The following is a 14,025-nucleotide window of genomic DNA, read 5'->3' as shown; positions in this document are numbered from 1 at the left end:
GATTTTTTTACTTTAGCTGCTTTGCATTTCTCAAATAATGTATTTCAGAAGGTGGCTGAGAATATTGCTCAGAGCCTGACAGCCTTACAAATCAGTAGGAGAACATAAAATAATAAAGTTAGACACTTCGTTAAGATGTATAAAAACACCATTTGTGATTAAATAGCCTGACTCCTTCAGCAACCAGCTACAGCCACAAATAAGTCTGGGACTGTCTGAAGTTTTGGTTCTTTCTACCAAATATCAAAGGTACCATCCAACATTCAGAGGTTTTTGGGGGAGAATAGAAATAATTAAACTGATTAAAACAGAAGCCTCATAGGAAACCAATTTTGTATTCAGCTCTTAGCTGAGAAAATACCTAAAATAACCACATCGGTAACTGTATTGGCAAACACTGCTCTTAGATGGAGACAGGATGAACAGAATGATGGTCCAAAACAGTTTAAACAGCACGGCAAACGTGAAGAAAAAAATCTAGGCTTGGCTGAGCCCATCAAAGTAATAACAAATCCATCTGCAAGAGTGTCTTGCACAATTATTTCTGCTCTCTTAACAAGGTCTTGTGGATACATAGGCAGCGTTCTTTTGCAGGCACTGATCCAGTTACTGCTCGTCTTGCAGGACTGAATGGACGGTTTTATTTTGATCCAAGTCTGGAAAATGCAGACACCTGATCAGTACTGGCACTGCCAGGAAGCGTGCCATCCAGAAACACCTTGCCATGAGGGAGTTATGAGGATGGGCATGCTTTTACTTGGCTTTAGCTGCCTTCCCATTCATTAGCAGAAGCCCTTTATTCTGCTAAAAAAAGGAAGATATCTCCCCTAGGAAAAAGAAACCCAAAACTTAACATAATTTTGTAGTTAGTATTGATAAAGATTATCCAGTGGGGTCCCTTCTAAATGCAGTAGTGACTGGGTGATGAACTTCTGCAGCTTTTATTTATGGCTGATGAAAACTGACTACTAGGAATTCAGACAAGTTGTAGTTGTTTAAGGGAAGAGGTATCATAATTAATTATGGTATTATAATTAATTATAAGCTAATGTTTAATGCAAATAGCATAATTTCTGTGGCTGTTTTTTCTGTAATAGATAGAGGATCCAATGCCTCTTTTCTTATTTATGCAGTATGTAGCTGCATTCTGTATCAATATCTACCTTACCAAGCAGGTGGAAGGACAGGAAAGAATGCCACATGTAGAAATCTGCTGTTTCTAAATCTAAGGCAATTATACACAGTTCTAGGTCCTTTTGAAAACATAAGTAATAACAATTGATTACTGTACTAGAATCATGACAATTTGTTCAACTGATCGTTTTAAGAGAAAAAATTTTAGACACTTAAGTTGAACAAAGGACCTACTAATTCTTATGTGTGAATCTGTTCCAGACCAACAAGCATGGAATTCCCCAGCTAAGTATCCCGTACTTCTCACTCCACTTTCTCTCATGTGAAACTCAAGAATCTGCCTACACATCTTACAGCACGGCTACCTAGGTTAGAGTAGTCAGCATACATGACTATTTTAAAAATTCACCTCATCATATTACCAATTAGGACAGGGATATGCAAAAGGGAGGAAAAGGGAGTGTGTGTGTGTGTGTAGAGGGAAGCAACACGCTGACTTCAATACGAACCATTTATTGAATAAATACATGCATCATAATGTAGAATTACATGAGCAAAAAAGGCAATCTGTACAAAATTGATTACCCTTTGTTCTCATTTCAACTCTCATCATTTGCTGCAGCTCTGATAAAGGATTCAAGACAGAAAATTAGAACTCTTTTAATCCAAATCCAAGCGATATGCATGCTGATTTGAGTTTGGGTTATACCACTGCTATAATTAAGAAAGCTGGTTTTCTTGTCAGTGAAGCAGAATAATTCTAAAAACAGTTTCAACAGTAGAGAACATGTGTTGGTACATACAGGTAACAAAGCGTATTTTTAGCCATTTCTTAAACATCTTCATATGTTCATATTTTAAGGCACAGGATAAACAAGAACTACATGAAAAGCTATCAGTTGATACTGAATACATTGACTTGATAATGAAGTGCAATTTTTGCCCAGAGGAAAAATAATGTTTGTCCTTCCTCCTTCCACATAAACGGAACAATCAGAATTTGGTAACTATGATACAGAGGTTTGTTTCCATTATCAAAAGAATCAATCTCATCTAGGCAGTCATATTCTGATCCAAATTCACTCAGGAGAACATTTCTAAATGTTGACATCCAGGACTGATTACAGTCAATGGGAATTACTGCTGCTGAATTACAATGACAATTCAATCTCTTCATTTTAGATTCCTAAATGGGAACTGGGTTCTTTTAAGAACCTATCCCTAATTTTAGGTTGTGAGCCATTTTGGAAAGCTGTCCTATATACTTCATTCAGTTACTCACTTTGTGCTATCATCTCACATTTACCGAAACACAGCATTATTTTCCCCATTGAGACTTTAGAAGACAGAATGTGCACTTTTTTTTGTTTAAGTGCAGAGTCTTCTAACATCTGTCCCCAGACTTCACTTAAGACCTGAAGCACCAAATCAGTTTAACAGCCCATTTGTTGGCTATGGATCAAACTCTGGGGAGTCACTGGCCAAGATGTACAGCTAAAGTCTTTCCACCTCAGGCTGAACCAAGTCAAAAGACAATCATGCTGAACTACTGCTCTTAGACCTCCTTTATTTAGATCAGATTTCACTTTCTGCATTTTCATTGCATTAACAATAATTCTGTCTTTCCATTCTTAACATTTTAACGGAGACCTAACAAAGAAAATACGTACTTCATAATATATTACATTTTATATGAATAGATGAGTGTATATATAGAGAGATACTCATACATTCCAATATAGAGTGAAGCCTTCGAATGGAAATGTTTTCTTACAAAGAACCGCTCTCTATTGCCCAGTCCATCAGAAAGTAACAGCAGCAATATTTACAGTGTAAGCTTGTTTGCTAAAATTGTCTTGTATAAAATGTGGCAATAAGAAGGCCATCACTGTATAGAGGTGTATGCATGTGTGTCACAGACATCCGTGACAAAAGTTCATGTTAAACTGAATTTAGACAAACTGAAATGAGTCAATTTTTAAACTTGAAAAAGACAAAAAGCTACATCTATGGTAGGCACTTTGGTACATCTAGTAATGTAGGCATATTCTACATCCAGAATTAAGGTTCTGTCAGTAATCTTACAATAAAGCTAATTTCAGGAGTTTATATTCTGCTTTAAAATTCTTTCTTGGCTGAGAGATCATTCTAGAATCTTAGCTAAGTAATATACTTTGTCTGTCTAATTGCATACTTATCCAAGAATGAGGGTGTTGGCTCTGAAAGAGCTGAACTGTTCTCTTGGATTCTTAATGCACATTTTTATAACAGTCTGAGAAAACTTACCAGAAAAAGAAAAATCAGTTCTGAATACAAAAAAAATTCCTCATAATTCATAAAATCAGAGTTATGAGCTCAGCTATTCAGGCTGATACTCTCCCTTCAACTCTCAACTGTCTACTTTTATCAGTTTGTGCTAATTGTATCACTGCTGTAGTCTTGCAGCAGACTATGGCAATGCTTCAGTAGAATGCCATTATTTCTCAAGAAACCTGTGTGGACCACTGAAGTGCATTTTTTTCATGCACCAAACACACTAAGTAGCAATGAAGAAACTGTAAAGACAAGTCAGTTTCAACTCAATTTCACACTTTCTTACCTATTGGTGTTCCATTTTAGTATTACAGAAGGTATAGCACAATATACTATTTAGCACAGTATTGTATAATAAAAATAACATATGTCTTGTACGTATGCCTACTATATGAACTTACACTGCAAGCTGATTTGTATACCTTATAAATCAGTGGAACATGGCAGTAAGGACAGTTCTAAGTGGTTAGAGATTTTGTTTATAATACAGAAAAATCCATGTCCTCATACCTTCAAAAGGTCACATGTCTAGTACTATAGATGACAGGAATAAATAACAAAATCCAAGTGAACCTGTATAATAAAACTGTACTGTTTGTTATGTTTACTCCATTAAATGAAAACTCAGATTTAGAAACTGTGATTCATGGACGTCATCCTCTATTTATACAGTATTTATAGAACTCTCATTTTTATTTATAATATTCTATAGCTGATTTTCCAATAATACATTTATATATAAATATTAAAATGTTAATGTTTTGTACATTTTAAGCTAGCCACACTGGGCCAGAAACACAGTAAAGTAAAAATGTTTTTCTGCAGTTTGTTTTTGAAGAATATCACAAAATGAGTAAGACCATTGTGCTGCAAAGACAAGAGAGATTCATCTGAAGAAATTAACATGCATTTAGAAGAAAATATCTATACCCTTTATCTAATTTTCTTCTGAATTCAAACCAGCATGAAAGAATTATAAAAAAATAGTATATATTTACATGGTACAGTATACCTTCGTGAGATATAAAACAAGGCAGGAAAACAGCAGAACATAATCTTTTCACTTTCTAATAGGTACAGCCATCATAAAGATCAATTTAAACACAAAAGGCTACCTTACTGTACTATTGCACATTACAGTAACACTTAAAATTGTTCAGCAAATTAAAATACAAAGTTTAACAATGAGAAAGGCTATGTCTACATAAAATGACCAAGTGTTATAAAATTATTGGGTATGTGTCTATGAACTAAATCGGTAAAGCTATAAAAATAATATTGGTACATCTGTGAGAACAACGCTTTAAAAATATATAAAGGTTGGCAAAATTATGCGTGGGGAATTCCCAGTATCCATGGGCCTAACTTGCACCATGCGGCCTTGTACCATCTTCTGTTAAATCATACCTGAAGATGAAAAAAACAAAGGATTTTTTTTTTTTTTTTTACATTTAGCATGTATTATTAAAACTATTATTAACACACTAGTTATTAGTATGTAGTATTATTATTAATAAAGGAAATATTATGCTTACCACTGGGTCCAGCCCTTAGCAAGTTCTTCCGACGCCAGAGGTATTAATAACTGTGGAAAGTTAAATTAGCAATCAATGCATTGTGTGTGCCTTTCATTCTATGTCTTTTAAAGATGAAATCTGACAATCCAGTAAACTACAGTATAAGTAATGCCATTAATAAACAATATATTTTACATCCTTGTCATCATAGCTATCTGCTCAACTTGTAGTAAAGTTTCAAGTTGCTGGTTTTGACCTAAAAAATCTATACCATTTAGTGATACGGTCCCAGAGCACCTCACAGGCTTAAATTCTGAATATGGCATATCTTGGCAATGGCAATCAGCTGATGTGTTTACACTAACACCCCTCCTGGTAAACAGGAAAATTAAGAACACCGTTCACCATGAACTGACCACAATTCTGATAATCTCTCATCCTCTTTACAGAGCTCAAATATGGCAATTTGCAAGGGTGTAGTAATTTACTATTCCTTTTTGCATGCTCCAAATCACATGTGTAAGAAATAGTGTGATTTAATGAGTGCCTATAGAACAGTGAAGCTGTAAACACAACAGCTGGTTTTGGCATTGGGAACGTCTCCAGTAGCAGTTCTTTCTCTCAGATTTTACAATCTGGAATTTTAATTACTAAACATACATTTGTTCTGTGTGTTTCTCGAAGTACTCTTGCTTGTCTTTCCAGTTTTGTCTGAACATTTTCTGAGATATCATCTGTTTTCTACTGGTTGTTTTCTTTCTCTGACTCTATGATTAATAAGTCTGACATGCAGGTTTCTTTTGTTACTGTGAGCCTCAGAACTTACCATTCTCTAGAAGAGATTACTGACACATCATTTGATGCCTGTTCTGCAGTTTGTTCCACCCCTTACTGAAGCTTGACATCTAAGCCATCTACAATTTTTAAAAGCTTTGTACCTCAATCAGGTGCTTCAATCAACACTAACAAGCTCATATCACAAGAAGACTTTAGTCTTGTATAACAACATGCTGTATTAACAGAATTTGCTTTTCGTCAGCTTACTTTGCCAAGCAGCCCTTTATCTTTGGACAAGAAACCACCGCTGTTCTTCACTGCTACGTCTAGTGTTCTTCTCTGTACTTCCGGCAGGGAAACACTGAAATCAAATCTGACAGGCAAAGTGATGCTTTAGTGAGAATTTTGTACCTGAAGTGGAAGTTGATTTCCTACAGCTAAACAACAATTCAAGTCATAACCAAACCATCCGCCTCCCCAAACAAAAAATAAGGTCTGAGATAAACAAAGAAGAAATTCCTAATGTTTTCCCTAAAATTCTTCTTCAATACTATGATCAATATCAACATCAAATGTTTGAGACTTCTGTTACCTTTGGTCTCTAAAAGCCACTGGTAAAACAAAACAAAAACCCAAACCAAACAAAAGAAGGAAAAGGTCAACCACTGACTCTCCAGAGAAGAGAATGAGGAATCATACTGTACTGACAGCCCAGTATCACTATTCCCCAAAGGGAAAGACTGGTCAGTCTTACTGATCCTCCATTCTTGATAACCAGAGCTCCTTTTCTTTCCTGGCACACCAAGGAAACGAACCAACTTTTAAGGAAGAACACATTTTGTTTGCTAGATCTGAAACTTACAGAAGGTGAGGGCAAGTTTGTACCACAATCTACATCGATTTGTCACTACAGTTCTTAAACAGCTTTATTGCTTTGCAATACATTTTACTTGGAAAGGCACAGTAAAACTAATCTATTACCTGGAATAAACAGGAAAGAGCTGCACGACCAGAAAAACATACCAGGGCCTCTAACTAATGAATTACAGATTTCCCTTGGACAGAATGAAGTGTTGTTTTCCCCAAATTAACTTTCAGTCTGTAGAGGAAGGTCGTCTTTATTGAAAAGTGATGGGTGGGGGAGTAAGGAGTACACGTGTGAGGGAAACTACCATCAAAAAGCTGAGTGAAAAGATAAGCATTTTTGTACAATGTAACGTTGCACAAGCTTGCACACTTCCAACCTATGGGCCCGGATATAACCTACAAGGAAATTTCCTGACTCCCTGGATGCCGAGAAGTGCCACCAAGTTGACTGACTGAACAGTTTGATCATGCATAGACACTGGCTGGCCAGTCCCACACAGAGGCAGCATCAATCAGCCAGGCAATCGGCCAGTCAGAATCAACATGCTTCCTGGCAAGAAGAGATACCAACAGCATTGGCCAGCTAAAAGGCACTCATGTTCTGACCACCTGCCAGAAGAGTGCACACTGCTTCTTAGCTACCAGCACAAAAGGGATGTAACTGACACAGGAGAAGGCAGAAAAGAAAAGTGGCTGGTACCAGAGTAAGAAGGGCTATAGTGATAACAGGGAATAGAAAGATGGGAAGAGCTATTATAGCAGAAGAGAAAGGTATGATCAAGTCTGGTGGTGACAACTAGGAGCTTCAGTGGCTCATCCATTCAGGTAAGCTGAGAAACCTTGATTTGACAGCTTTGTAATTACATGATATAAAACTACTACACATAGTGTAGAACATACATTTGATCAAACACTGGGTTTAATGTCTTCTTTGATACATGTGTTTTTCTTCTTCCTGATCGTCTCTTATCAGGCAATAAATACATTCGCACATATGGATCGGATCCTTCTTCTGAAAACGCTATTAGATTTCTGTGACCAGTGAAAAACAAGGAAAAACACTTAGAAAAGAAATCAGACATTGCTGAATATAAGTGTCTACACTGCTATCACTTAATTTAGTACATGAATCAGTTGTGGGATATCCTGCACAAAGTATGATGCACAGGGTACAGCACATCGATAACAGCAGTGGAAAAGAAAAACTAACAAAAATGCCAAGCAGTGACTTGTACAAGATCAGATAAATGGTGAGCAGACAGCAGAGGCAGGAATACAGTATTTCTTAAATTCCAATTCAAAGTTTAGATATGGCTTCCAACAGTCATGCGGTTTTGTCATTCCATGAAAAATTCAGTCTCTCAGAGATAGCTTTCAGACACTGCTGACAAAAATCTACATGCCATTTTCCATTTAAAATCTGACAGAGGCACAAGAGACAAATACAAAATCACAGCAAAACCTTCAACAAAGTTTTTACTGATTCTGAGTATAGCTCTGTATGTTTTTGTACTTACACATAATTACAATCGGTATGTTATTTTAAAAATAAAAAAGATCATCCAGACAACCAATTTAAGAGGATAAGTCAAGATATGACAAAGTTTACAAAGAAATACGCACAGAAATGAAATTTGGTATTTTATGCTCACCTGCAGGAATGCACTACCACAATCAGTTTGTTTCTTTGTGAACTATGACGAATTGTTAGCTGAATCTGTCCTAATGGAGACTGCCCCAGAGTTGTTCCACTGCAGGAAAAAGTAGAATATTACGCTTAGTTTTTAAAATGCATATTTAAAGTAAGACCTAACTGAAATATATGCTGAACAGTTTTCCCAGGAATCATGTATTATGCATTTAACTTTTCACTAGACCAATGTGAAAGAACAGAGCACACGTTAGCATGTGAGCATATCTTCCATCAGTTTCTTGTACTTCGGTTCCTTGTCCAACAGGTCTACTTGTCCAAAATAAGCTAAATATTCTTGTCACTTTAGAGGTCAGCTGCTCTTCAGTACTTTGAAAACCATTATCAGTAAAGAACTTGCTTACCCTAAAATAAACATTAAAGCAGTATCTAGGAAATTGGAAAGAATAATGGTGCAAACTGCAATGAAAACCTCAGTGATAGGCCACTCTAACCTATGGCCAGGAACAAATTAGAATACCAGCTCATTCTTTTCTAAATTCTCTAATGTAGAAATATATTCTTGGGATTAAAATAGTGATACTTAAAACCACTTATTATCTTAAAAGCTCAAATCACAGTATAAACACAGCCATTTCACTTCTCTGTAGCTCATGCCACACTGAAAAAAAGTTTAGAATTAATTTACACTTATAAATACAGGTCATGCTTACATAAAAAGCAACCACCACTGTCCTGGTTTCAGCTGGGATAGAGTTAATTGTCTTCCTAGTAGCTGGTACAGTGCTATGTTTTTGAGCTAGGTATGAGAAGAATGTTGATAACACTGATGTTTTCAGTTGTTGTTAAGTAACGTTTAGTCTTAAGTCAAGGATTTTTCAGCTTCTGATGCCCAGCCAGCAAGAAGGCTGGAGGGGCACAAGAAGCTGGGATGGGACATAGCCAGGGCAGCTGACCCAGAGTGGCCAACGGGGTATTCCATACCATGGGACGTCACATCTAGTATAGGAACTGGGGGGTGGGGGATCGCCGCTCGGGGACTAACTGGGCATCGATCAGCGAGTGGTAAACAATTGCACTGTGCATCACTTGTATATTCCAATCCTTTTATTATTATTGATTATTATCATTTTATTAGTGTTATCATTATCTTCATTAGTTTCTTCTTTTTGTATTCTCTTAAATCATTTCTTATCTCAACCCACGAGTTTACTTTTTTTCCCGATTTTCTCCCCCATCCCACTGCAGGGGGGCAGGAAGTGAGTGAGCCGCTGCGTGATACTTAGTTGCTGGCTGGGGTTAAACCACAACAACCAGGTTTGACTAGCAAACATTCGCAGAGTTCCCTCATCTCTATGAAATACTTATTTTAGTTTCTGTGAACTGACTGTATTTTCCTTTTCACACAGGACAGTATATGGCATGCTTGGCATTTCTCAGCCACCTGAAGGATATCTGAACTTCAAGGGAGAGGCACACCTCTCTCGTGAATAGCTACTAAAAAGTGATTACTCCATTAAAATTCCCAAGTCATTCACTTTAAAAACTAGAATGAAGCATTTTGGTTCAGAATTTTCTTAGTCAAAATGAAATTAATAAAAAATCAGAGCACCTAAAAACATGGGGCATGCAATAAAGGACCTCCTGAGCTTTACCACTATCATCAAACAAGAAAGTATGAAATTTGTGTATTAAATAAGAAGTAGTATTTCAACATTTATCATAATTAACAAAGTCTAACCCAGTTTGGGGCCAGAAGAGAGACTGACAAACTGAACACAAGACAGCAAAGGACCATAAAGATAAATGGGGGACTAGAGCACATAAGCAGATGGTGAAGGAAATGATTTTGTACAAATTGAAGAGACAGCCAAGATCGGATTCAATTACAGTCTTTCACTACTTAAAACAGACATTATAGAGAAGACTGAGTCAGACTCCTCGTGGCTGTGCACAGTAAAAGAACAAGAGGCCACAGTCAAGTTGCAGCAAGGTAAATTCCAACTGGAAATACAGAAAAAAACGTTTTCACAGTGGAGTGGTTAAGCACCGGAGTTGCTGAGAAAGTTTACAGAATCTCCATCCTTGGGGACATTCAAAACTTGTTTGGACAAGGCCAAAGAAACTTGATCTAACTTGAACTGGGATGTACTTTGAGCAGAGGGCTGACTGATATCCAGAGGTTCCTTCCAACCTATATTACTTTATTGATCCTATGAACTCTGATAGAGAAAAAGATGAATCTTTCTACTTAGATTCACAGAGAAGCTACATGAATAGGGTATTAATGGTTTCCATTCTCCTATTCAGAGCACAATGGCTGCTCAGCTATCTTTACTGGTAAGTATAGCTGCCCACTGAGGCAAGTAAAAAAATATTAGAGAATTTAAGAAAGCATGGCTGCAGCAATCCTCATTAATTGAATAGTAACTGACTATTCATTTAACATTCTTTCTAGTCAACTATCCCTCTAAGTAATTTAAAAAGACCAACTATATTCCACTTAATTAGCTTAATATTAATGCTAATAGGATTCAGTGGTGAAACAGGCAACTATTGCCATGAAAGTGATTCATGTTGTATCAAAATGTATCCTTCCCTATTGCCATCCCACTCTTTTTAGCACTACACAGTGTAGCTATGAGAACAAGGTGGACTTTTTCTTGCAGATCATTGCAATGGTAAGGTAACTTCTAATTGCAGAATCTGTCTAACTGAGGTACCAGGAGAAAGCAGAAAATCATAATGACTGATTTTCAGGTGCCAGACTCAAACTGCAACAGGAAAAAATATTACTGAAATGCAATCTAAGCACTGTTTCTTTGGCTGCACTGACGACATTTTCTATAAATCAACTTAGATGTATTGCAAAACCAAGTAATTAACACCGTACTTTTCAAGCTGTCGCAGTCTTTGCCGTAGCTCCTGCGTGGCAATAGGCAGAGATATGTCTGAGGCTATGCTAGGAGTGGGTTCTTTGACCGAGAGGTGGCTGGGAGAGTAAGAGAAGTTAGAGGCATGAAGACTGGAGGAACTTCGGCTGAGATCTGTTGGCCACTGAGGGCTGGCATTAGAAGGCTGACTTTTTTCAGCTGTATCAGTCTTTTTATCACTGTCAGTCACTGGGGAAGCTGGAACAGGTTTGTTTGAATCAGGTGGTGGTGAGACAGGAACCTGAGGCTTAAAAGATGATTTTCTTGCATCTTTGGAAAGAGATGGCCTTTTTACTTGGGCTGAATGTTGATGATCTGGAGATCTTGCCTGCTTTTCAAGAGAAAGGACCTAGATACAGTAAAAATACATATAATATTACTATTTTCCAGTATAAAAAACAGAAACAATTTTTTTTTTTCTACAAGAGTACTGGTTGGTGACAAGTTGTTAAGTTCAGACACGAAAGCAGAACCAAAAATATTCACACTTATACTTATTCACTCTACCATAGGAAACCTTTGCACAGCAAAACAGAGCTCCATCTTCTATGTGGCAACTGCAGTAACTATAAAACAATGTGAAATTCTCCATTCATTTAGAACTATTCTCCTCATTATTCCCTTCCCATACTCTACACACTTCTGGTGCAAGTGCTATTTACTTTGCAGCTCTAACCACCTGGAAAGGTATTCTATAATTTTTTTCTTCTAATCTTTTGAAATTTAATCCTACATCACAGGTTCTTCTCACTCATTGTCCTTACTTTCTCTGTTTTAGGTTACCTTCATTTATTAATGACAAGTAAGCAAGAAAGTGCTTTAGAAAAGAACAAATAACAGAAGTTAACAGCAGTTTAACACTGTTTGCAAAGAGATATACTACCTTATTAAACTAAATAATTTAGCTGGGGAAAAAGACAAAACCAACTTTCAGGTATGCAAGTTTTGTCTTCAAAACTCCAATGTGCTTGAAAGTTGGTCTGAATTTTTCTAATACTATGAAGGTACTTCCTTTCCCTATAAACTTTATTCTTTTTAAACCATCATGACCTCAGTTCCATTTCTGTAAGACAAAGGTGATTTCACTGATCTGTAGCCTACTGAGTCATAGAAGACTTGAAGGAATTCAGATTCCAAACATGATTTCTGAACCTAAAACCATGAGGAACCTCAGTCTTAATTAATGCAGCTGATAACCGTTTCGTTCAGAGAATTTTCTGGTTTTGACATCAAATGTATTTCAATTAGAGGTTATCTTTGTGTGATAGTACTTAATAGCACTACCACAACTAAGGACACTTGGCATTGTGACACCCAAGGAAATGTACTATATTCTCCATAAAGCTAAAAGATCAGAACTCACAAGTCTTAAATATGCTTTCAGATATTTACAATGGGAAAAGTTTTAGAGTACCCTGAGTGCAATCTTCATGTTTATAGTGCTGTTTGGACCAGAGTTGTTCAGGTGGAATCGCTGATGCATAGTTAAATCTTCACTCTCTAGCAACTGGCTTAGAGGCAGTTTGAAGTTTCCCAAAGAACACTGGTGCTGTTCATCCCTCACCTGAAGGAACACAGAAGCTAAGTCATTTTGTAGCATCTGCTTTATAAGTATTCAGAGAAAGAAAAGGAAATGACAGTTTTATTAAAAAAAAAAAAATTCCAAATATCGAATGTAGTTTGTACTTAAACCAAATTTCCCTGATCATAAGATAACTTTACATTGAAGAAGGAAACACCAAATATACTCAATGCCTAGTTTCTTCATCCCGATCTTCTACAGCAAAAGCAAGACAGAAGACTAACCAGCTCACCTACATCTACCTGACCCTTGATCAAAATAACTACATGGTTTCCAAATGGTCTGTGTGAAAATTACTTCCCACAACTGTTCGAGGAATAGTAACTAGGACAGTCCTCATTTACACTTCAGTCTCTTTGAACTATGTAAATGACATGTCAGCAGTGTAAAGGGATATGGTATTTGGATAAAGCAAAGACTTGGGATGAGAAAGGAAACAAGTCAGCAATTTCTGCTAGCAGTTAAGACTGTTAAGGTTCGAAACAGGTATAAAAATTTACCTTTTTTACTTTTTTCACTTTAAGTAAGACAACCATCATGTTCTTCTGGTGAGAGATTGGTTATATTCTTTCTTCCTTTTAGTAGTAAATGCAATTAAACGTTTCAGAGGCTGGTCTTAAAAAACACTTTAACTATAGTTTTAATGGTGTTTATAATATATTCAGTCTCATTTCATAACAGCCTGTAATGTCTGAATGTTACTACTGCAATGTCTTAGAAAAGAAAGGTATCTAAAGAGAGTGAGACAACATACCTCAACTTCAAGTTCTTGTCTTTTGGGATTGTGTACAAAGAAAGTAAAGTTTTCCTCCCATACTGGTTCATTGGTCTTGTATCGAATCTAAAGTTAGACAACACAAAGCGTATGAATTATAAAACATTTTTGTCTAATAAAGCTGGTGTCAAGAGTTGACTACATTTTTCATTTTGGCTTTGCAAAATTTATGTCTGAAACCTCACATATTTAAACAAAGGCCAACTGGGATCTACTCAAGGCATATATAATATCACACATAAAATTATACACAGGACATGTAGTAGAATACGTTTTGCATTGAAGTTGCTGTATGTAAGGTAAAACACTTTCACACCAGTCTATGAACAAATGCAAGGTCTTCAGACTGGCACATTCTCTCTCTTCTCATACTTCTCTATAGGGGCTAACTCAGTGAAACTCCTAGAAACTAGTATTTTTCCTTCTAATCTCCCAAGTAGCCATGTGGAAGATTTCAATGCCAAATCTCACTACTT

General features: G+C 36.6%; 1 protein-coding gene across 4 annotated transcripts in view; it reads right to left on the bottom strand.

The window, feature by feature from the left end:
* Window positions 1-1,631: 1,631 nt before the first annotated feature.
* The window catches only part of ESYT2 (extended synaptotagmin 2), a 91,033-nt gene continuing 78,639 nt past the window's right edge, over window positions 1,632-14,025 (bottom strand). For 3 of the 4 annotated variants that reach the window (XM_030007557.2, XM_030007558.2, XM_030007560.2), the window contains 8 exons: window positions 13,529-13,615; window positions 12,607-12,756; window positions 11,153-11,541; window positions 8,261-8,359; window positions 7,509-7,640; window positions 6,009-6,114; window positions 4,983-5,032; window positions 1,632-4,854 (listed from right to left, as the gene is read on the bottom strand). In XM_030007557.2, coding sequence (XP_029863417.1) covers window positions 4,809-4,854; window positions 4,983-5,032; window positions 6,009-6,114; window positions 7,509-7,640; window positions 8,261-8,359; window positions 11,153-11,541; window positions 12,607-12,756; window positions 13,529-13,615 — 1,059 coding nt within the window. In that variant the 3' untranslated portion in view covers window positions 1,632-4,808. The remainder of the gene's footprint in view (window positions 4,855-4,982; window positions 5,033-6,008; window positions 6,115-7,508; window positions 7,641-8,260; window positions 8,360-11,152; window positions 11,542-12,606; window positions 12,757-13,528; window positions 13,616-14,025) is intronic. The other variant, XM_030007559.2, reaches the window with a different exon arrangement.

This window comes from Aquila chrysaetos, chromosome 3 (genome assembly GCF_900496995.4).
Source record: "Aquila chrysaetos chrysaetos chromosome 3, bAquChr1.4, whole genome shotgun sequence".
Lineage (NCBI taxonomy): Eukaryota > Metazoa > Chordata > Aves > Accipitriformes > Accipitridae > Aquila > Aquila chrysaetos.
This window is presented reverse-complemented; position numbering and strand designations above follow the sequence as displayed.